Genomic DNA, 25,634 nt, shown 5'->3' on the forward strand with positions numbered 1-25,634 from the left:
TGTCACACGCAATCTAATATTCGCCAGTGCTTTTATTCCTTTTCTTTCTTCTGATTAGCCTTTGTAAGGGACAACGGTAAGAACAGTTTTTGGCATGGGACTACTTAAGTGGTGCCAAATATTTATTCCATGTGTAAATGTTTTGTGTGTGTAAACTATCATGTATCGTTGTGTTTCCTTTTCTTGGAAATAAAATAATTGATGTACTCTCGAGCCCAGTCTGCCACACTGCCTTTATGCGTCCCACTGTGGCTGAGGTCAATGTTGTGACTGTTTTGAATGTCAGCTGAAGATCCTTGGGACTGAGGTGGCTGCTGCCTCCTTGCTCTGGGTCATGATGTGTCCCAACTATTGGCTGCACCCACTGCTACCAGAACTATCTGGTGATGCCCGTTTTCTGGCAGATGTAGAGTAATAAAGCTGGGTGCTGGGTGGCTCCGGGTGCGAGACAGCATCCTCCTCTGTGCAAGCTTTAGCCATGCCCTTGCTGCTGGGCCCTGTCTCACCATACACGCTAACTTATTTGACAGTCGACCCTATAGCATTGATGGGTAAATGTCCTTGACTTTTTTTAAATCTGATCTGACAGCATCTGAAAACCAGAGCAGGAAGCCAGTTGGATAGTGGAGACTGAGGCCTATGCCTATAGGTCTCCCCTGCAATGTCCATGGAGTTGTCACACACACTTCAGGGTGGACTACAATGCTCTGAATGCATCGATTATTCTTGTACAGATGTGGCCTGTGGACTCTTCAGAATGCCCTTCAACTGTTCCAGGCCACTTGGCAAATTGTCCACCAATCGTATCACGCTTCCCTGCCCAGAAAGCAAACTTGAGGCCTGCAGCCTTTTCCTGATCAACTGTGGAATGATTCAAAATGACCTTTTGGATGGCAGGGTTCCTGCTGTTCCTTTTCCTCCATCACCACCTGCTCACTAATGCTCTGTGAATAACCCATTGCTGCCATTGTCAATAGACAAGTCCCTCTGGCTGACTGTTTCTGAGCTGGTGTGTTGGAGATCCAGACCCTATGTCCAGTGAAAGTGCTCCTCTTGTACACCTAGAGAAAGGGATTTTGAAGAGACATTGCAACAACCGAATCACATGTAAAATGAGTTCCATTAAAATTTGGAAGAGCTTTTTGTACTTGAGTGTGTCCATTGATGTCAGTGAGTGGACAAGTGAACAGATAGCGTGAATAAACCCCGTTGACGTATTTATTTCTGATACATGGGATTAAGAAGACCCCTCAGCCCACATGATTGCATGTTTCCAGTTTACCTGGCAGAACATCTTCCCATTGCTTTTTTCTAAATTTAAGTCATGTCTTGACATGACAGACCCTTCTTGGCAGCTGCCTATGGCTATCAATCACTCTCTGGCTAAAGAAATACTTTGTGGTATCTGTCTTTACCATCCAATCATAGGTTTCACAAATATAGTCAGAACAATCGGCACCTCGGCAGGTGGGGAATAGAACAAAGGGTTAATCAGGAGGGTGAGCTGAATGACTGCTTCTCTTTCTTTCACTTGGTCCTGTTCTTGAAGGTGTTCAGGTTTTTGTTGATGCAAACTTCCTATCTTGTCATAGAAGCACCAAGTAATGCAGGTAGTCACCATTGAAAACCGAAGATTCCACCAAGCTTACTTCAACTCAGACAAAATTAATATTGCCGAGTAAAGATTACAGTATAAGAATGGTATGGTTCAAAACCTCAGAAAAGCTACAAAATGTAATTAAAAAAAGATCGACACATTAAAAGACTTTAACCTACATCACTTGCAATAATCAATTATGATAGATTGATATTTTCCTCTGCATCTCAGAAAGCGTGTTGCTGCACTAAATTTAGACTCCATTTTAAAATCAGGAGCAACAGTTGTAGTCTTATAAACACAAAAAAACTGCGGATGCTGGAAATCCAAAACAAAAACAGAATTACCTGGAAAAACTGTTGAAGGGTCATGAGGACTCGAAACGTCAACTCTTTTCTTCTCCGCCGATGCTGCCAGACCTGCTGAGTTTTTCAAGGTAATTCTGTTTTAGTTGTAGTCTTATGTTCTATTATCTTCTAATGTCTCTCAGTGAAGCTGAGAGCCCCTGGAGTGAGGTGTTCCAGGTAGTAGAGCATTCCTGATAATGTGAAGTGATGAACCCCTGTTGCTTTGCTGTCTTGAAGTGCATTGGTAATTGCTTGACACTATAGTCCAGTGGCTTTTGAGGCTTAGGACTATTTTCTTTTCTTTCCAAACTATCTCCAGTAGTATATGATAAAGAAGTTAAGAATGTAATTCTGTAATAGCACTTGTGTATATACTTCTCCATGGTAACTTGATATTTTGCCTTATGTTGTGCGTACCTGACATGCAGCCTATCCATTACTCAGTGTACAAATGAGACAGCCCAATATTCCTGATAACTGTGGTGGTCAAAGTGAATTTTTTTATATATGTATATAATGGAAGTGGTGAGAGCAGTTAGGTGTCTGCACATCACTGAAATTATTGCAAATAATTTAGCTTCCTGCTTGGTACAGTGAAATAAACTTACCTGAAATAGGCATATTTAAGGTATTCAAAAAGCAAATGCAAAATCACTGGAGGAAGCTGATTACTGCTGTGACTGTGCGTCAGGTTCTGACCGGGGATCAAATTTTCTTAATAAGAAGTGATCAGAGCTACTGGTCTGCTATTGATTGATTGTTACTGTGGAAATTCTCATTGGGGAAGTGAAATTCTTTTTTAACCAAAAAATAAAAGAATGCCCCTGGTTTATTTCTCTTTGATTAATGACCTGCTGATGAAATTGTTTCCTTGGAAATTGCATGTTTCAAATTTTCATTTACATTGATTGCGGAGAAAAACAAGCATTCTACTGATCTTTCCTTTCTTTCTTTTTAAATGAGAGGAAATTCAGGCCCCCAGGTTAGAAAACCAAGCTGTAACAGCATCTAACTGATTGGCAAACATCTGTGCCGTGAATTGGCAATTTCATATTCTTCATGAATATTCTATCAGGAATTTCCAATTTGGATCACGTGAGGCCCCTCACTCCACATTATAAGGTATGATCTAATGTCTGACATAACCCACTTTAGTTGCCACCAAATCAGTGGAACAAAAGACAATGCCCATGATTCCAGCTTTTAAAATGGGGTCTAAATTTACAGCAGTAGTAGGTTTTATGGGATGCACAGGCGGTTGTCAGCTTGACCACAATTGATTAGTGCAAGTGAAGTAGGTTAGTGTCTTCTAATGACTTGTCCCTGTTAATACATTCTTATTGTATTTTATTGCTTTTCATTTGTCATTAACCCGTGCGGACCTAGTAGTCTGTACTTTGTATAATTAATTAATTTTAAAATAAATGGAAAAGGAGTGTCATGTGAATGCATTGACTAATGTTGCAGAGCATGTTTTCAATCCATTATAGGCTATATTCAGGGCTCTGGATGGGACAGCTGGTTCATCTAATTCACTTATCTGAACATATTGCTCGCTGCTCTGTGTAAGGGGGTGGAGGGCCTGCATAACATATGTGTCCCTTTAGATGCATTTCACTTGGAGCAAAAGTAAATTACTTTTCAGCCCTATAAAATTAAGTTTCTATACTTTTGGAAACACTCCCTGCATCTTCTCCCAACTTTCCTCAGGGCACTAATGTTTACTGCGGTACAACTCCATATGCCCTAGCCACCTTCCGCTATCCAGCCCAAGTGACTATTCTGCTCATAGAATGGACTGGATGTACAGATCTTGATACCTTGTCTAGGCCTCGAATTCTTTGACGCAAGTATAATTTGATCAATGCTTCAGACAAAACTTCTGTATCTTGACTAATGTAAGGTCAAACCTAATAAAGGCCAGTAACCAATTTTGCTCCGGGTGTCCATTTCTTGTTAATTCTTGTTAGTTTAAAACAGTCTAAAAGACTGCAGTTTTCTATTTGCTGCAGGTGGAAAAGTCATTTTTTTTCTCACGTTATTTTATTAATTGTTGGCCTGACTTATATTGCCATTTCTCTATTCCACATATGTATATAATATATAATATATATAGGTATATATTATATATATATAGCAATGTTAATCCATGAAGAAATGCACATTTAAATTTGAAAATTAGGAAGAATAATGATGCAATAAGTTAAAACAGAGAGTGAAGCCTACGCCACTGCATCCAAAACGTTGTGACTTAGTGGGCGGAGGGGACTTTAGCTAACGTGAACAATCTTCAATCGAGTAATTGATATATTTGATTATATGAAACAATGACTAGGCCAAGCATGCTTGAACTTATTTTGATGCATGCCTTCACTTTAACCTATGTTTCCCAGGCTGTTTAAGACAGATAGTTTGCTTTAGGAAAGAATGAGGCGTTAATAATTCTGGTAGTCCAGTGTAACTTCTTATTCCAACAGCCTTTAAATCCATTTTTTCAAAAAAATGGTGTAACTTTCTCAAAGATAACATTCAATAGCAAGATATTGGCAGTGGCATGGTACCGTGTGCAGCAGCACTGAATTTTTGCACTGCTCAGCTTTATTTATTGAAGAAAACTTATGGCAATGGCATGACATTGTGTGTCCTTTCTGGCTCGGAGAAAAAAAAATCCTCCTTTCTCTGACAGTTGTTGAGGAGGAAGGGATGGTTGTTTTTGTGTAGGCAGGATTTTAATTTCTGATAAAACTGTTTGTGATTTTAAAGTTATTTGGATGACCTTACTTGAAAGGATGTCGAGTCCTTTTGTTTTTGCAGGTTGCCTGCCAAAAGTGCCAAGGCAGATCCTGTTTTCAAGCACCAATTGCATTTTTGACATGCCTTATAAGTGCATGCATTAAAAACACATCTAGCATTGTTGAAGTAGCTTTCTTCGATATTCCTTGCATTGGACGTATGTAGGGAGATGATATCGCCATGTACCATAGTCAAGTAATCAGATGCTGTCAGATATGTGACATTGTTTTCCTGCAATTTGAGAATGATTACAATACAAACCTTGTCTTAGTTACTGGCAAAAATCCTGCCAATGTAAATACAGGGTCCACTTTGCATAGGCTTATTCGGCCAAGATGCAAAAGTTTAGTGAAAACTGAAATGAAGGCAGCTATTGGAGCCAAATCATGACACTGGCTTCAAATGCTGTGAGAGCTCTCAAAACATCAATGAATTTGAATTAAGAAAAAACGTCAGCGAGGAGAATTAAAAATAGTTTTGGGACAAAATTAAAATGTTTAATAACAACTGTTGTTCCTATTTTAACTGATCGCCAATTGACAGTTTTACAACTTTTTTCAAGAGATTGCGGGCAACTGTCCAGCAAGTACAACTCGTCTTCAGAACTCACATATCCAATCACACGTTGGTTCCAACTTCATATCAGTGGAAAGTATGAGAAAAATGGCTCTATGATCAGTATATTTAAAACTGAATTTATGGCAGCTTTACTCCAACTCAAAAAGCTGATGTGTACATTTTGGAGACCAAGGCCTCCATGCTGGAAAATTAATATAGGAACAGGATGGAAGATAATGGCGAATATTCCGAGGACCTTGGAAAAGGGCTGGTCCTAATTGATTTTTGTATAACAGAATATTTTGACATGAGTTGATTTTACTTTACTGGCTGAAAGGAGGAGGCGTTTCCTCCAGTTTCTTCTGAGGTCCCTCCCAGCTTTGCAAAATCCTCCATTCAATGTCTGGGTCCTCGTGCACTTTTGGCATTAAATTGATCCTCCTCCACTAAGAGATTCTTTCCTTATACTGAGACCATCTCTCTTATATCAGTGTTCCACTGCAAAGAGTTCTGGACATTAGAACGACAAATGAAGAAGTACATAAAGCAAGAATACAATTAAGCAGGGAAGAAGGAAAGACATAGGATACCAAAAGGGGCCAGAATGAAGCAGAATCAGACGCAAAGGGTACATTTATATAGCACCTTTCACATGCTAATGAGCTCCCAAACACTTCATGGCAAATTGCTTACTTGTGATGTGTAGTCACTGTGAACTGTTGACAAACATAGCAGCCAATTTACATTTAGTGAAGTTCACAAACAGCAAATGAAACAAATGGCCTGATCAGCTGTTTCACTGTTGTGGGCTGAGAGATTATCGGTGGCCTTGTTCTTTTCTAGTGTCAGGAGATATTTTGCATCTACCTAAAGAGATGGGGGCCTCAGTTGAATGTCTGATCTGAAAAATTGCACCTTTAGTGATGCTGAAGTTTCTCGGTGCTGCACAGAAATGTTTGCTCCAGTCTTAGGTTTTAATTCACAATCTTCTTAGAAGCAAGATGTAGAACCACAGTGCCAAGCTGTCATTCTACTATTATAATAATAACAAAAAAACTGCAGATGCTGGAAATCCAAAACAAAAACAGAATTACCTGGAAAAACTCAGCAGGTCTGGCAGCATCGGCGGAGAAGAAAAGAGTTGAAGTTTCGAGTTTTGAGGACTCGAAACGTCAACTCTTTTCTTCTCCGCCGGTGCTGCCAGACCTGCTGAGTTTTTCCAGGTAATTCTGTTTTTATTCTACTATTATTGCCTGGTATTTTTCTAAATCTACTTGCGTTAGTTCAATTGTAGTTATTATATATTCATGTATGTCCTGCATTTTTCAACCTATATCTTAAACAGTGCTAAATTTTGTTAGCCACATATCTAATTATATAACCTAAAGACCTATTAGCTTAATAATTGAACATGAATGGAATGAACAGCATGAAACAAAATAGAAAAATGTCTTGTGAAAATATCTAAATGGGACAATTAACTTGAGAAGGATTTTGCCTGAATAATGTGAGGGAAATATTGAAGGATGAGACATCTCAATTTGACAGAGGGAAGGCATGAGAAATTCTGTACCTTAATTTCTGGAAGATTTTTGATAAATTGCTGCTTGGGAGACGGCTTTACAACTAAGCTCGATAGATATCAAGGGTAAGACATAGATATAACTACAGAATTGGGTAATGGGAAGGAAGGAGAAGTGTCCCAAGGGTCCATGCTGGATTTCCTCCTATTCTGAATATATATAAGTGATTTGTATGCATAGTCTCAATGCAAAGTAATTAATCTCACAAGCAGCAAGCTAGGAGGCAGTGGATAGAGAAGAGGCCTAAGAATTTATAAGGAAACCTTGACAGGATTTGAACTTGAGCCGATGGGTGATGAATGATGAATGATGTTTAATATGGATAATGCAGTGCACTGAATGTTGGAAGTAAAAATAGACCAATTAATTTGCTATAATTGGTATTGGTCGAGGGACTAATATTCACTAGGACAATGGGAAAACTTCATGCCCTTCTTTGACATTCAACTGAACCGCTTAGTTTAATATGTTACTCACAAAAGCAGGAATGGAATTGAACCTCTCCTGACTTGGCAGGAACAGAGTGGGCAAAACAGAGTTAATGTTGCTAGTTTTGGCAGTGGATGTGTGTCTGTCCCCCAGATTTAGGCAGGAGCCTTGGGAATAAATAATAATAAAAATAAAAATACCTGGAAAAACTTAGCACGTCTGGCATCATCTGGGGAGAGGAACACAGTTAACGTTTCGAGTCTATATGACTCTTCAACAGAACTAGGTAAAAATAGAAAAGAGGAAAAATATAAGCTGGTTTAAGCAGGAGGGTGGGTCAGGAGTGTTGACACCTCTTTGTCCTTTTGTCTAGGACATCTTTTGGCTATCTCCACCTATCACTGGCCCTCTATCCAGCTCTACCTGTCTAACACCGCCACCCCCCACCCCCCCCCCCCCGCCCCCCTTTAAACCAGCTTATATTTCACCTCTTTTCTATTTTTACTTAGTTCTGTTGAAGAGTCATACGGACTCGAAACGTTAACTGTGCTCCTCTAGGCAGATGCTGCCAGACCTGCTGAGTTTTTCCCGGTATTTTTATTTTTGTTTTGGATTTCCAGCATCCCCAGTTTTTTGCCTTGGGAGTAAATGCTAATTGGAGCCCCAGGATGCCAATAGGACTCCGATGTCATTTTAACTGTTGCCATTGTTGGTAAATTGTCATAGCTTCCCATTTGGGATAAAACGGGTCAGCAGCTAATGGGAAGGTAAAAGATGCTTCTAGTTATGTGGGAAGCTTACCTTTGTGAGGGCTTGAAGAGCAGGTGTGCTCCTCCAGCTCCCACTAGGAAATTTGCAGGCTCCCACATGCCCTTCCCTCCTGTGAGACCCTCCAGGAACTTCCTCTCCTGTCATTTCCTTGCAAGCTGGTGGGCAGCCCTTAGCTACCTGATCTTCCCACACTGGCAGCTGCTCTTCACCCTTGTTCCACCTCTTCCGGGTACGAATTGGGCCCTGGGGCTTTTAAATGAGGCCCAGAAGGTCACCATATGCTTCTTAGTCACCTAAAACTCACTCAGGGTTAAAATTGACCACAGAATATAAACTAGCTGTAAGAAATTCATTACAGTAATAGATATAGGGTAAGTTCATGGATTCTGTGCTCTTAGTTGGGAGCCATGGTGGAAGGGAATGAGTCGCTCACGCTAGGGTTATATTGTAATGTTGATTGTTTATTCGAGTGCAGCTTCCTAATGGGAGCCTGAGATCAGTGGTTTTACCATGTAGATACCATTTGACAACATATATTGTAATACCAAATACCCACAAGCTTCAGGTAGACTCCAGTAGTGCCTTGGTTTCCGCTGATTGGCCTCTGTAGTTTCAGTGGATCAGTAGGAACTCCAGATAGATGTGTAAGTGGGGTTTTCCCTGGTCATATGCTGGCATTATGACAGCAGATCAGGACAAACCTAACAAGGAAATTCCAGGGGCAGGGTTTTCAGCTCAGCATTGCGGGTGTGTCCCCGACACGCACGAGCGTGAAATAGTGCACGATGATGTCAAGCGAGCATCCTGACATCAACGCGCTCTTGCGCGATATTTCAGTCAGTGGGTGTGCGCAGGAGTTGGCAGCGCGCCCGCTGATAATTAAAAGGGCTGTTAAGCCCACTAATCCATTAATTAAACTGAATTTTTCCTGCCCATCCAACCTTATGGTTGGCGGGCAGCGAATAGGCCATCGGCCTTTGGATTTTTGAGGAAGCCTCATCCATGGGCGGGATGAGATTTCCGACGTTAATTAAAAATAAAATAAAGGTTTTTAGAGCTCATTTTCAACATGTCCCTTGCTCATGTGACAGAATCACACGAGCGGACATGTTTTCCTTTTTTTTAAAACCTTATTTTTAATGTGAAAAATCTTCAGCTCCCTGAGGCAGCTCTTCAGGGAGCTTTCAATGGGCGCACTACCGTTAATTGGCCAGCCAGCATGAAATCGCGGTCAGGGTCCGATCACTAGCGGCGGGCCATTGCGCGGCCACTCCCAGGCCCGCCCGCCCACCCACTGCGTCCACCTGGCGAGGGGAAAAGTCCTCCCCCAGGTTTAAGGCACTTAGCTCCATGAACTACAACGGGCTTGAATTGTTGCCCCCCCCCCCACCCCGTCCCCAAGTCCAGTTGTAGATCTTTACCTGGGCCAGTAAATGAAAAACTACCATTTCAGAAGGTGATATTAAATATGTTTCCCATTGAATGCTGTCCCTCAGTGTGGTAAGTGTGCAGTGTTCAACGGCAACAGCGGAGAAAATCATTAAAAGCCTATTCATGTAGCAGGAATGAAAAGACTTCAAAAGTTCTAACAAGGTTAAGTATCATGCAAGTCTTTCAAGGTTAAATGGTGCTGTTTTTCAACAGACTTGAAGATTAGCCAATGTCCAGTAGAGAAGCTTTTATTATTAGAGACATGCAAAGTACCAGGGGCTACATTCTGTAGCTCATCAGCAATCATTTCTTCATTATAATTACACTTTCCAGTCATTAATAATTACAGTTTATCCTTGCGATATGAGAGCTGATTGAGGAGATAAAATACATCACGTCTCCTTGTTCAGCTTTCTTGTCCATGTCCCTCTTTCAAACTTGAGCTTGCTTATGCTCGGCCAGGACGCATTCATTTGATAATCCCATAAATAAAATCTAAACATGTATTGTGAAAACCATAGTGAATCCTTTTACCGTTCTTCTTCAGCATCTTATTTTTATTTAGTCAGCTGGGTGTCAGGCCTGTGTGGATATATCTGTGTTATGAAGTCGCATCATTGAAACCAAGGGACAGGAAAACGAGCAGGCTGTATATGGGGCCTCCCTCCAATATTGCCTGTCTTATATTGTTGCTGAAAGTTACATTATCCCACTTGAACAAAAGTGCCACGGTTGTTTCAGAAACGCCCAAGTGAGACAGTTTGGGCTGCATTGTCCCCACAGAGGCAGAAGAACAGGGGTTGGTTCTGTTTTCGGGTCCCGAACCCGCCTTTGGTGGGAAAGTGATTAAGGTCTCCATTTTCAAGGAGCTGAGCCCTGTCCAGTTAAGGGTGACAGGCGATGGGCTCTTGAAACTGGAGGGCAGTCAGGTCTTCTAAAGTTAGAGGAGCACCCTGCTGCAGCAAAGGGTAGTTAACTGGGAGGGTGCCTTGACAAAAAAGGTGCCCTCTCAACTATATCTTAAAAATGTTAAATAAAGAAACGGAAAAAAAAATCAGCCATGCCAGCACTCTCTAGGGGACAGCATTTGGCTGCAGCGGCATGCAGGCAGGCAGGGAGGGCCTGGAAGTCTGCCAGGAGTGCTCCCATCCCGACCTGCCACTGGGTAGCTGCCTCCAGACAGTTGACTTGATCCCCAGATTGCACCAGGAAACTGAACACCAACTGGAAAATCCCAGTCAGCCTGCTTAACTCACCCTTATGTGCCGAATTGCCTAGGGAAGCGTGGCCTTCTCAGGCCCCAAATTTGGTTGACAACGGAAACTTAGGCCCAGATTTACGTCCCTGGGTTGGGTGCGCAGAATCAGGAGATTTCCCAGCTCGGCGAACCCCACCTTTAAAAATGGCCACCTGCAGGTCGTATTTTCAGTCGATGGCAGGTGGTGAAATAGGAGTCGGGGTGGGCAATGCTAGGATGAGTGCACAGGCTGCCAGGCACAGAGGCAGCCTGGGTGCAAGGCCTTCCTCTGTGCTCTGGCACTGTGTTTAACTTTTAAAAAAGTAATAAAACAAAAAACATCCCTCCAACCCTCACTGCCCCCACACACTCTCTAAGCCCCATGCGTGCCAACCTATGCAAACCCATGCTCCTCATACCCCCATGCCAACTTAGTGCCAACTCATGCCACTCCATACCCCCTACCCATCACCCTTTGCCCTTACCCCCACCCTGTATAAATCATTTTATTAAAATACATGCATCACATTTTACAGCACAGGCCATTCAATCCAACTGATCTTTTTCAGTATTTATGCTCCACTCGAGCCTCTTCCCATCCTACTTCACCTCATGCTATCAGTATGTCTGTCTCTTCTTCTGTCCCTCATGTATCTAACTTCCCCTTAGATGCATCTGAACTATTTTCTTCATCCAATCCATGTGACAGCAAGTAGTGCACTCCAATCACTGTCTCAGATCAAATTCTGTTCACCAATCATCCCTGTGCTCGCTGACCTACACTGGCTCCCAGTCAAGCAGCACCTTCTGCCTCATGTTTCCAAATCTCCCCATAAGCCTCACCCCTTCCTCTCTCGGTAAACTCTTCCAGACTCACAACCCTGCATGATATCTGCGCTCCTCTAATTCTGGCCTCTTGAGCATTCCCAATTTTAATTGCATCTGGACGCCAAGCTCTGGAATTCCCTCCTTAAATCTCTCTGCCTCCTTACCTTGCTCTGCTCTTTTAACTCACTCCTTAAAACCTACCTCTTTGACAAAGCTTTTGATCATGCGCCCTAATATCACCTTACGTGGATCAGTGTCAGTACTGATGTTGCTAAAGAGGTTTCTCCTGCATGCCTCATTGGATTTATTAATGACTATCCTATATTTATGACCCCCAGCTTTGGATTTGCCCACAAGTGGAAGCTATTTATTAAGCCGACCCCATCAATCCCCTTCATAATTTGTAAGACCTCTATTGGGTCGCATCGCATCCTAAAGAGCCCTGACATGTTCGGTCTTTTCTGACAGCTATAACCTCTTAGTTCTGGTATCGACCTCATAAATCTTTTTGTATTTCTCCAGTAGGGGCTATAATTCCCAGAATCAAGGCTTTTAGAAATCTGATGAATGGTTAAGAAGAGTAGCTAAGATAGGCCAGTAATCCTATCCATTCCAAAATATTGCACCATCACCGTTATTTTAGTATCCAAAAGCCTTATCTCATTCAGGAACATTCCTGTGAATGTTGCCCTTTCCATGCATGTTCCAGGGTGTGTACTTTCACCTGAAAATAGGTTTTTTTTGCAGCAGGAGAAACAAGGTACTGGAAAAGCCTGAGATTTGACAAGGTTGAAAAAGAAGCCTTTGTAGTAAATGTGTTTCAGATTGGGTAGGATGGGAACCATGTGAAAAAGTAATTGCAATACAGCTTATAAAAAAAAACTGTTAGCAGCAATTTCTGAATACAAGCTTGCATCAGACATAACCAAACTAGAGGAAAATGCTTCATAAAAATCATGTGTTGCGTTTGGTATTTGCAATTTGCGCATTGATTTATTTCAAAAATATAAGAAAATGAGCAATGCATTCCATATCTATAAAATTGCCAGTGACTTTTTACTTGAGCAAGTAATTGTAGAATATGAAATGCCAAGCTAAACACTCCAAATCCCAGCTGACATACATTATTTTAATAGTTAACAGTAGAACCGCTTTACAGTTTTGTATTGTACTGCCTTGGAACCACTTCCTGTGTGAAACCTTGCCCAGAAGTAAAGATTCCTTTGTTCTGGTATTAGCCTAAAGACAGACCAAAAGTTGGATGGTGGATGCCATTGGGATCGAAATTCTTGGGGTGGCATAGGGGCCAACATGGGTAAGGAGCAGGATTTCAGGAATTTGGAGCTGAACCTAAATCTGCATGGTTTACTCCTTGAAATCCCAAATGTTTTAGGAGGAGTGTGTTCATTGGAGCTACTCCTGGGCTATCCTGGGAATTCCACTCAGGAGACAATTTTTAGGCCAAGCAGCTTCCTTGACTGATGAAGACAAACATCAGCTCCATGCGCGGCTTCCAGTGGCCCCAAAAATGTTGCAGCACTAGCAGGGGTATCAATTACCTCCAAATGGAAAACCTACCTATAATTTGGGAAATGAAAATTCTTCTTTGTTCTGTTAAAAGCCTCTTGCTCCACCCACTGTTCCAATTTTCTACTGGGCATTCGGGACAGGCACCGCCCTCATAGCTTTAGAGGCAAGGGACACCCGTTCTGGTTGCTAGGCAGGGGTACTCAGAACCAAAGCGGGTAAATGCAGATAGTTTACAAATCAGCCATGATTTTAAGTGGTGGAAATTGCTCAAGCAGTTGAATGGTCTACTCTTGTCCCCAAGTTCCTATTATAATGACCTTATCCTCAAGATTTGCAACAGCAACAACGGCCGGATGAGTCATAGTTGGAATATCCAGCCTACTGCGCGCTCAGTGATTGCAGGGCCACTGAGTTTATATTGACAATTAACAGATGGATTTATGCAGCCATCGCTAATGCCTGTGCAAAGGGGATTGGAATAAACCCTCTTGTTGCTTCTCCTTTCTATATTCTCTTCTTCCAGAAGGCAGCTTCCTGGGTAATAAAAACATAGATGCATCTTTTATGGGCTACTCCTGCTACAGAACACTCTCTGGGGCTTACATCATTACGTATGTCTAATTGTGCTGACACTTATTACAGGAGTAGCTTCCTCGGTAATGCTTTCAAATCTACATCTTTTATAGTGGATTCCTAATTTATCGTTCTTGGGACTGGTTTATAGAACCCCTGAGGAGTGCCTGAGACACACGAGCCGAGAGCTGTAGTGGTGTCTTGGATTGACACCATGCATTGTCTGACAGTGGGTTAAGGCTGTCACTCCTAATTGCAGTCTCTTAACTTGATAATACAGGGCATATTATTCAACACGTGTAGGAATTAAAACCAGGCCTGCTCTGTACACTAGCGCTCAAGGCGATAGAAGGAGTGCAGGACGAGATATACAATCTGCAGTAAGGCCATTGTAGCCCTGAGTAAATGTCCCCTGCCCCCACCTCACCCCCTATTTCCTCCAAGCTCTCCTGAAGGAAGTGATTCATGCTGCGTATAGTTCCATAGGTCCCAGGCATTGTCTGATACCCTGCCTAAGTAGCTGTTATTTGCATGTGAACTTCACATGTCACCATAACAGGCATCACAACCAATTTATCCAGAATCAGGCTCTTTTAATATCGCTGAAAACAATACTTCCTGGAATCAAGTATAACTAACCATTAACATTCATAAATGAACCGTCAGTCAAATACAAACTGAGCCAAGCACAAAGTCAGTACATGTGTGAATGTTGAGTGTGAGGCTTTCTCTGCAGCCTGTTATGATTAAGGATAAAGGATAAGCCTATCAGTAATGGACTTAATTTATTGGCCACTGCAGTGGCTCTGTCCATCGGCTGGAAAGCCAGGGGATGGGGGTGGATGCGGGGTTTGGGGGAGCAAGACTGCTGCTGTTATTTCTAGGAGACCCTACACAATTGCATGCCTGTCAGGCAGTTAATTACCTGATTTTGGGGCTTCTGTCTCCATTAGGTCAAAGCTCCCACCTCCAAGAGCTGCTGGCCAATCCCAGCAGCACCACTGGGAGTGGTGGCCACTGCTAGTGCCGCACCTGGCCTGGACTAGCAACAATGGAGCCAGACAGAGCATGGAGGTAAGCTTGTGGGGCTCGCTGGGACCTGTGTGTGCATGTGTGTGTGTGCATGTGTGTGTGTGTGTGTGTGCATGCGCACGTGCCCACGGCTACTGATAGGATACCAGCGGCAGCGAGCTGAGGTCTTTAATTGGCCACATTAGGACCTCAATTGGCCTCCGGTCTGAAGAACGTCTCTTCTACACCTTTGACTGAATTGGAGGGCAGCAGGAAGGTGACGGCACTCCACCCCTCATCTTCCCTCCCAACTCTATGCGCTCATACATACCCACCAGCCCGCTCCCAAGGGTGGAACTCCCAGGGTAGATTTGTAGCTATAGTAGGCAGCTAAATTCCTGCTGCATAATACTTAAGCTACAAATTGATGAATTATATTTGATGAACTTACATAAGACACTGGTTAGACCTCAGCTGGAGTATTGTGCATAGTTCTGGGCGCCACACTATAGGAAGGATGTGAATGCATTGGAGAGTGCAGAAGAGGTTTAAGAGAATGGTTTCAGGGATGAGACACTTCAGTTATGAGGGAAGATTGGAGAAGTTGGAACTGTTTTTCTTGGAGAGGAGAAGGTTAAGACTTGACTGAAGTTTTCAAAATCATGAGGGGCCTGGACAGAGCAGATAGGGAGAAATTGTTCCTTCTCATAAATGGATTGAGAACCAGAGGGCACAGGTTTAAAGTGATTTGCAAAAGAAGCAAATGTGATGTGAGAAAAAAACTTTTCATGCAGTGAGTGGTTCAGGTCTGGAATGAACTGCCTGGAAGTGTGGTGGAGGCAGGTTCAATTGAGGCATTCAAAAGGGCACTAGATGATTATTTAAATAGAAACAATGTGCAGAGTTATGGGGAAAAGGCAGGGCAATGGCACTAAGTTAACATTCTCAGAGAGCAGTGCAGACATGGTGGGCCGCATGGCCTCCATCTGCACTGTAGCAATACTGTGATTCTGCGAAAAGGGCAGCCATCAAACCAAAACCTCGATCTTTTATTCATCTCTCCGTCACCTCTTCAAACTCTCCCACCTTGGCTCTACGTCTATTCCTTGCATCCATTTATTTCACCCTCTCTGTAAGTTATCTTGGAATGCTTTTTTTAATGTTAAAGGCACTTTTTGAAACAATTTGGCCTCCTGCAATTGTGCAACAATGAGTGCACTAGGATATATAATGGAGCAGCAATGAGTAGATTTCATTGATTGTCAGCATGGGATTACAGAATTGTATCTTCTCACATAAAGCTAGTGAGTTCCAATATTTTAATATAATTTGTACTCTTAGTTGCATATGAGAACATTATGATTGAGGAGAAATTAAAAAGAAATATATGGTACCAAGTTACTAATTGATGCAAGAAGCTGATAATAAGAATCATCCCAATCAGTAGAACCTCAGAAAAGCAAGATAAGCAAAGCTATTTTAATATGGAAACAAACCTGATGATTATGGTAATATCTCTAGCCCTGTGCACAGTCCTTCAATAAAAGTTGCAGACAATCAATGCTATGTATTGCCTGAAGAAATCATGGCAAATGTAACCCAAGAGTGTAATAAAGCCAAATAGTTACGACTTATATTCTGCTAGTAGTGGTGTAGAATTTCCCCACAGACTGCTGCAATAACCTCAAATGTATAATAATGCCAGGAATAGCTGGTTACGGGTTAGTCTAGCAGTTCTCCTGACAGTGTTTTCCTGGTGTTGTTTACAGAAATGCTACTTTTCACCAGCTGGGGATGGCTCAGTTTGGAATCTTACTTTCATACAAGCTCTGACGATGAAAACAAGATGGCATTTATATTGTAAACATGATCCAGCACGAACTCTGTTGTGTGGGATGTATATATATAGTGCAGTAAAAAAAACTGCTGATCGTTTTAAGAAAAATATCATTGAAGTAATCAATCAAGGCCATTTACTAAGTTGGTAACTAATAAGCTGGTTAAATATTAAGGGGAGAATGATGACTTTGTGAGATGGTCTAACATGGTTGATAGCGAATAGTCAGCCTGTTTTACACCATGCTGATTTGAAGTTGAGCCTTTTAGTGGGTTATGTTAGCCCTTTTGAAATAAATAGGCTTAATGACTATTAAAATACTGGACGATGGAATGTCATATGAACATGCTAAGCGATCATGTGCTTGTATTGCAAACAGCAATTTCTATGCTTCAATGTTTCTGCTGTGGCACTTACCATCTGCTTTAAATGCACACTGCCGATTTAGGGCAGCAACATGTGCACAGTCTTACACATTACCATTCCTCATCATTGTTCTGCTCATCCTCAGTAATTCAACATGCCTTAAGAAAACCCACACACACATACAAACACACACAGTTTACTGAATAATCCCAAAACCCAAGCAAGAAATTACAGTGACTTTCACTTAAATTGAGTGCTACCGAGGAATTTTTAATCTAGGGGAGGATTAGAATTCAAAGAGACTGTAAAGTATTTTAATAAACTTTCAGGTAGTGCTTTTCAAGCAGAACAGTACGTGACCAGAACGATCAGTGTTTGTTTTTCTACAGCCCTGAATCTCCAAGGCAGCTTTGTTCTTTGGAGCCTTTCTTTGGCTGCCTTCAGCACGCAGCTCTGATGTGACATAGTTTCTCTTGGGTCTTAAGAGTTCTCCGCATTATGTGTACTGATGCTGCCCTTTCCAATGAGCATTACACTTGATAATCCTGCAGGCCAGGAAGAATTCTCCATAAGTCCATAATCCTTTTTGTTGCCTTCTTTACAGCCCATGAAACAAAAAGAGCAATTTAGTCATTTTTGTATCCATACTACCTAACTGGAAAATCATATCACGGAAAACATCATCCACAAAAGCATTGTATGGGGGCTTACATGACAGCCGCTAGAGTTTAGCGCTTTTAAGCTTTCTCATTTGACACAGTATGTGTCTCTTTGCAATTCTGGGAGGAGTTTCGGAAAAAAATGGTTATTTCTAGGATGTTTATTTCTTCCCTTATGTTGTTAATTATTTTCTTCCTCCCACCATTATTGTTTCTCTCCTCTTGCTGTTCCTCTGGCGTGTGCATTATTTCCTGCCCATAAGGAGGTCGGGTTGGGGTGGGGGGGGGGGGGGGGGGGGGGGGGGGGGGGGGGGGGGGGGGGGGGGGGGGGGGGGGGGGGGGGGGGGGGGGGGGGCTTGGGGGTGGTGGGGAGTAATGGGGAGGTGATCTGCTCTCACTCTGCTGTCAGCATGATTCTGAACAGTCTCCTTATGTGCACATTAGAGAGGCCCCAGACTTTGCTGCTTTCTTTGTGAGGATGTGTCTTATCTCCCAATTAATGGCCAGAGAGGCTGTTGACTGAGGCAATATGAATCTAAACTCACGTCCTGCAGTGCCACTGATATACTGCACCATCTCTAGCCGCAGGCCTCGCTGGTTCCACATGCTGCACACAGGAACATCATTTCCACATGCTGCACTCACTGTGTAAAGATCAAATGGGGTTAATTTTTTTGGAGCTTCTGCTGTCACGCTATGATAACTTCAGTAGAAACCCCTATTATAAAAGCCAAAAATGAGAGAATATTGAGCAAATTCCTGGCGTAAGATTCATTGTACAATCTTGTTCTCTAAACTATTATTTGGCCATAACTTCAAAACTGTGCAACCCCTTACAATTCTTGGTTGGCCTTCCCTCCTGCAACATGCAGTTTTGAAAAGATAAGCTTGTTATCAGCTAACAAATATTTCTTAATGCTCCTCTCTTTCTCTCTTCAACTTTGCTGCTGTGTTAATGGATCTAGGCTTTCACTCAGTTTTTCTCAACATAAAAAATAGGTTCTGACGTTTATATTCACCCCCATTAGGGCTATTTTGGACACTTCAATTCTTCATTCTAGATGATGAAAACACAATACTACAGGAGAATGTTACTCCATTAAGAATCAATTAAGAAAGACTCAGCAGGTTGGGGTTTTCTTTCTCTCTAGAAAAGAAAAGACTGAAGGGTGACATGATAGAGTTCTTTAAAATTATGAAAGTGTTTGATAGAGTAGATGTCGAGAAGATGTTTCCACTTGCGGGCAAGATGGGAATAAGGAGCAATAAGGATAGTCATCAATAAATCCAGTAGGGAATTCAGGAGAAACTTCTTTAACCAGAGAGTAGTATGAATGTAGAACATGCTGTCACAAGGAGTGGTTGAGATGAATAGCCTAGAAGCTTTTAAGGTGAAGCTGGATAAACATGAAAAAGAAAAGAATAGAAGGATATGATGATGCAGTTAAAAAAAGGATGAGAAGAGACTCATGTAGAACGTAAGCGCCAACATGGACCTGTTGGGCTGCATGGCCTGTTTCTGTGCTGAAACTGCTTTGGGATACTTTGCCATCGGATAATTAAAGATTGTTAATCGTGCAAATGGAGGTTATTACTAAATGTATAACTGCTGCAACCTGCCCACCCCACCACAAAGAAAGCTCACAACAAATAATTCAGAACCTGAATGCAAATTTAATCATGTGTTTTTCTCTCTCTACTTCAGTTGGTCTTCATATAGGACGCTTCTGTGGGCCATATGCTCCTGAACACATTCGGTCACTCACCGGCATTCTGTCTTTAACGCTGCACACGGATACTGCAATCGCTCGGGATGGTTTCTCTGCAAACTATTCCATTATCCAGAAGAGTTTCTTTGAAAGTAAGTAAGAATTGCTTTATTAACATAAACCATTTGGGTGGCTTGAATCTCAAGATGTCACTGTATCAACATGCTGAATAAAATTACAGAAAGTGCTACAGTAATATTTATTCTAGGAAATGTACATACACCTATGTTCAACAGTATTGTTCACACAGCAAACCAAACCGTATGTTATCAGAAACATAGATGGCAAGGTATAAAATGCAATGCTGTTCAACAACTTCTACTTAGCACTTTCAATGTAGTAAACTACCCTCTTATGCATCACAGCAGTGTGATCAGAATGGCCTCCTCCTGAGTTGTAATTAACTCACTGGCCTGAATTCTCACCCTGGCAAAGCCAGGACATTTCCCAGCTCTGCCAACCCAAGCCGGGTGAAAGTGCCCCGAAAGTTGGAATTTTTGTCCCGGGGTGGCTGAGTTCCCTGGGAGTCAAGCAGAGAACCCTGGAGCAAGTGCAAAGGCTGCCGGGTGGGGAGGCGAGCTAGAAAAAGGCCTGCTTCACTTGGGTGAAGTTATTTTAAAAATAAGTAAAACAAAAAACAGCCCTCCAGCCCTCACTGCCCCCGACACACACATTCCCAATGCCCCATCCATGCCAACCTATGCCACCTCAAGCCCCCCACCCACCCCATAACCCCCATACCCTCCATGCCAACATATGCCCCTTCATCCACACCCCTTGGACCCCTATACTCTTCATGCCAACCTATGCCTGTACCCACCACCATGGACCTCCATCCCCCAAGCAACCCTATGCCTCTCTACCTACCCCCATGACCTCTCATGCCTCATATGCCCCTCTACCCACCCCCCATGGCCTCTCATAACCCATATGCCATCCTATGTCTCCCACTCATCCCCCCATGACCCTTTAAGTCCCTATGTAAATGTAATGCCAACTCATGCCATCCTATGCCCCTTTACCAACCACCCTTTTCCCTCACCCCATCCTTGCCAACTCACCTAGTGTCCACCATGGGCAAACCTCATGAGCCATGCTGACATAAAATAAAATTGTCTATTGATGACTTCACAATTTAAAAAAAACTCTCATTGATTTTTTTTAAAAACATTGGATACATTGAAATTCCTTGAACTAATCTCTTATGAAAATAAGCATTTCACTTAAGTACTTAATCTCCTACCAAAACAAACATTTCAATTTTCTGACCACTTGGAGCTATCAGTCAAACTGTTCACTTAACAGGCACCCCACTGTGATAATGTTAGGTTGTAAAATCAGCCATGCAGCACAAATCCTATAACGGAAGCCCTTAGGCTTATGTCAACAGACAGAGTGAAATGGCAAGTGCTGACATTTTTAACTCCACACATTCTTTTACAAAAATTAAAGCCCAGCAGAATTAAGTCCCTTGACAGCTTTGACAATTCCAAAGAGTTTTGACAGTTCTTTGAAGCTTTGACAGCTTTGACAGTTATTTAACGGCTTTGACAGTTTCAATAAGTTTATGCACTTTTTATGCACATTCATGTCTAATTTTATAAAGCCAAAAGGGCACCTGATCTCTCCCAAATGTGGGACCATATCCAAAGGAGTACCTTACCTCTCCAAAAGGGCACCCTGGCTATCCAAGTGAATCCACAAGTTTTGGACCTGCTCCTACCAAGTCTAACCTGCATGCTTTGGGTTTCAGACACCCACCTCACCAAAATCACACTAGTGGTGGCAACTGCTGATTTATATGGACAATTTAGAACCCACTCCCATATTCCCACCCTCCGTGAAAATGGCAGCAGTTGGATTGGGGTGCAGGACTCCTGGATCTGGGCCTTTGACTCTTGGTCTGGGCCTTTGACTCTCGGTCTGCATGAAAATTGAAGTCTATGACTTTAATTTGACACCAAGCCAATGAAGGTGCTATTAGAACAGGTGGGCAGAAGCTTGGTCAAAAGAGCTGCTTTTAAGGAGAGTCTTAAAGAAGGAGAGGGAGGTGGAGAGATTTAGTAAGGGTTCAATACAGGGGGCAATCTTAACCCCACCCTTGGAAGCCAAGTGGACATCTTGGTAGATGTTTTTGAGTTTCTGCATTACTTGGGAAGCAGTGTATTTATACAGATAAGAGAGAGAGAGAGTTTTTATTACTTGTCTTTTCACCATTGTATTTAGGTTTGTCAGCTCGAAAGCAGTCTTGGATATTGAATTCCAGAGAATTTGAGCCCACCGCGATATGGACTACTGCATGTCCATCATCATGTGTTTGGGAGGGAAAGCCCATGGTGGGCATAGGGTAACTTTTCCTCCTTGTGTTTGGTGTGTATAGTGCTGTAAGAGCGAACTCGCAATTATACAACATCTTACCATATCTTAGGGACAAGGCAACGTGATTCAGAGCTAACAAATCAATTTTCAAAGACAGTATCCAGCCCAGGGTTCTAAAGAAGAGTCATACCGAACCTGAAAAGTTAACACTGTTTCTCTCTCCGCCGATGCTGCTAGACCTGCTGAGTTTTTCCTCTGCTTTCTGTTTTGGTTCCAGTCATTGCTGGTTTGCAGGAAGGCATTGCAATTAATTAGCAAGAAGTTAACTTCCACAAGTAGAGCATGGGATGAATGGCCAATTATTCTGTTTTTGCTGATAGTCATTGAGAGAGAAATGTTGACCTGATTTCCTTTCCTGCAATTAAGTCTTTTATATCTGCCTGAATAGGAGGTCAGGGCCTCAGTTTAATGTCTCATCTGAAAGGCACCACCTCTGGCAATCTAGCATTGCCTTGGCATTGCGCCTTGGGATTTTATACCATCTTAAAGGCGCCATCTAAACTTGTGTTGTTGTTATTACATTGATGTTTACGACAGTGGTCATGGTTCATTTGAGCAGTACTGTAACTGTCTGTATTCCTTGCCTTCATCATGCTGCTCTCCATCTAGTGTCCCAGGGGAGAATTGACAAAAAGCCTCTTAATGCAGGCCAGATTCAGCTATGGCCGGAATTCAAAGTAGAATTTTCAGGCAAAACAGATGAAGTTTCAGATTCTGACAGTGTTAATTATGACCTTTATTGAACAAAAATTAAAGTGAAAGCTTTTAACACCATCAACCAGGAAGCAGTACTTCTTTTCTGACCGCCAGCGACATAATGGATCATGTCGAAATGACAGAAATGGTGCAAATTGTATAAACAGCCGTTTCTGATGTACAAGTCCAAATGTCTGACAAGTCAGCTCTTTGAAATTACATATGGTTGGGCATGACAGTTTAAATATGTACCTGGGGCAGTGTCATTCTCAATATTGCTAAAAGGTTTATACTGCAACACCACTTGGAGGATTTTAACATTTATCCTTTAATTCTTTCTGTTTGATTTCTTTGGCGCTTCTCTGATCAGAACAAAGAGCATTGCTGGTTATTTTACTGCACGTGCACTTTGAATGCCATCTGTTTCTGTCGTTCGACTGTCCACCGTAAAACTCTTTTCTGTCTCAGTGTGGAAAAAGACGCAGAAAGAATTTTTGACAATTGGCAATAAAACCAGGAAAGAATGTTTCTGGGGAAGTATAACATTAACAGTAAAAAGATTGGGAGACTAAAAACCAGTATTACCACTGACAATATTGTGTGCGCCAAGTTTACCATTTAAAGCTACAGTACCCCTTTTCTAAGGAAGCGCTGTCAGTTCCAGAGATAGTCTTAGAAACGCCAAGGCAGGCAATAATTTCTGTAAACAAAGATTTGATAACTGCGTAAAAGAAAAGAGCATTTCTTCTTTTCTAATACTTAAGTCAACATCTGGGCCTTATTTCTGAGGAAAATATTGCGGTACTTCTGAAAGGATTAAGTCGTGTTTAAAAGAAAAATAACCTGATGGTTCAGTTGGTAAATATACTGTAGTACTGACCCAGAAGGATTTGGGTTTGGTCTCTGAAATAAAAACAGAGACTGCTGGAAACACTCAGCAGGTCTGGCAGCATCCGTGGAGACAGAAGCAGAGTTAACGTTTTGGCTCGATGCCCTTTCGCCAGAACAATATGTTGACTGATCTCAGCTGGGTCAGGAATAGTTGTGCTGCAGCTGGCTTCTATATGTCCCTGAGCTAAGGAATGGAAAGTCATCCAAGGTTCCGACTATCCAGAACACCAACAACGATAACTTACATTTAGATTGCCCCTTTAACAGAATAAAAAATCCCGAGGCACTTCACAAGGATCATAATCGACAAAAAAATATACACAACACAGAGGAGGAGCCCTAAGGACAAAAGCTTGATCAAAAAGTGAAACTTTAAGCAAGCACCTTAATAGAGGAGAGATGGGTGCAGAGGTGATCAAGGATAAGGAGAGGTTAGCAGAGCTTAGGGCCTAGACATCTGAAAGTGTGGCTGCCAAAGATAGGATGAAGGCAGTGGGAGATGCCCAAGAGGCAAAAGGCAGGTGCGGAGAGTTATCTGGGCTGTGGGGATTAGAGGACTGCAAGGAGTCAGAGCTTGAGATGAGTGAGGCCATAAACTCATTTGAACATGAGGAGGACAATTCTAAAATTGATAAAATCATCACTGGTTCAGGTGCCAGTGTGGGTAAGTGAGCACAAGAATGATGGTTGAATAGGATTTGGTGTGAATTAGGCTATTAACAGAAGAGTTTTGGATAAATTGAAATTTATGGAAAGGTGCTAGAGGTTGAAAGCAGCCGCTTGCTGGAAAGAGCACATGTGGATGTTAGATGCAAACAAGCTCATCTGTGAAGCTCCCTATAAACAAGCATTCAAAACACATTGGCTTGAATCTTCCATTCCAACAACTTTACTTCATCAGAAGCCCAGAGGTGGTGGGGAGACAATGGTGTATTGATAATGTCACTGGCCTAGAAATCCAGGGGCCCGAGCTAATGCTCTGGAACACGGGCTCAAATCCCACCATGGCAGTTAGTAGAACTTATATTCAATGTATAATTCTGGAATTGAAAGTGACCATAAAACTATCATCGATTGTTGTAAAAACCCATCTTGCTCACTAATGCCCCTCACAGAAGGAAAACTGCCATCCTTACTTGGTCTGGCCTACATGTGACTCCAGATCCACTGCAGTGTTCAACCACATTGCTATTAGCTGCTCTCTGAAATGGCCTGTAAACTACTCAGTTCAAGGGCAGCTAGGGAGGGGCAACAAATGCTGTTAGTGATACCCACATCCCAAATCTTATTACAGTATTCCCACCAAATTCCAACCTTGTTCCTGGTGAAGTAACACCAGCAGAATGAGAGCAACAGTGAGAGATTTGGTGGCCATTTCCTAGTCTCACAAATCAAGAATGGGTGCCAGAAGACAGCCCATAACCTGTGGAATTGTACCTTTGTTTGAATCAGCACAACAAGAGGGCTGAAGGAAACTGACGGTGGAAAATGATAATTCAATTCAAAACATACTTTAGCATTTTTACCAAAAATTTGAATAGAATAATATAAAAAATGGAAATAATCAGTTACAGAGATTGAATCAAACAGAACAGAAGAAGGCCATTCTCCACATTATGCCTGTGTCAGGTCTTTGAAAGTGATATCCTATTCATCCCACCTAGAAGATGCGATGAAATAGTTTATACTACAGGTAGAGTATCACAAATCGACTCATAAACGCTTACCGCACAGAAGGAGACCATTCAGCCCATCGTGTCCGCGCCGGTCAACAAAGATCTGATTACACTAATCCCATTTTTCAGCACTTGGCTCATAGCCCTGGGGGCTATGGAAACACAAGTGAATATCTAAATACTTCTGAAATATTACGAGAGTTTCTGACTCAACCACCCTCTGGGTGAAGAAATTTCTCCTCAACTCCCCTCTTAACCTTCCATCTGTTACCTTAAATCTATGCCCCCTGGTTGTTGACCCATCTACTAATGGAAAAAGTGCTTCCCTATCCACCCTATCTATGCTCCTCATATGCCCCAAATCTGGCAACCTCAGGACCGAGTCCATGACAGATTTTAGAACTAGCCGGTTTTCGGGGAAAAAATTGGAACACCTTAATTCAGTGAATAGGGGATGCAGGAAAATCCACTGATAGATTGTAAAATGCTTTCGGTAAATGGTCATGTTGCTGCTGAGATTAATTCACTTCTCACATATTGGACTCGATAACTCTTTTATGCTTCCCCTACTTCTCCACATCAGTGGACGCTGCTTAAAATGAGAAAAGATTAATCGAACTGAAATTATGTTAAAATACCCTGTAGTTGCAACTGATAGCTATTTTTTTACTCA

The 25,634-nt window shown here is 42.2% G+C and overlaps 1 protein-coding gene across 9 annotated transcripts in view; it reads left to right on the forward strand.

Annotated features, from left to right (window-relative positions):
* The window catches only part of nrp1a (neuropilin 1a), a 204,722-nt gene that overhangs the window by 82,818 nt on the left and 96,270 nt on the right, over nucleotides 1-25,634 (forward strand). For all 9 annotated transcript variants that reach the window (XM_041183373.1, XM_041183372.1, XM_041183365.1 and 6 more), the window contains one exon: nucleotides 19,256-19,411. In XM_041183373.1, the coding sequence (XP_041039307.1) occupies nucleotides 19,256-19,411 (156 nt within the window). The remainder of the gene's footprint in view (nucleotides 1-19,255; nucleotides 19,412-25,634) is intronic.

This window comes from Carcharodon carcharias, chromosome 3 (genome assembly GCF_017639515.1).
Source record: "Carcharodon carcharias isolate sCarCar2 chromosome 3, sCarCar2.pri, whole genome shotgun sequence".
Lineage (NCBI taxonomy): Eukaryota > Metazoa > Chordata > Chondrichthyes > Lamniformes > Lamnidae > Carcharodon > Carcharodon carcharias.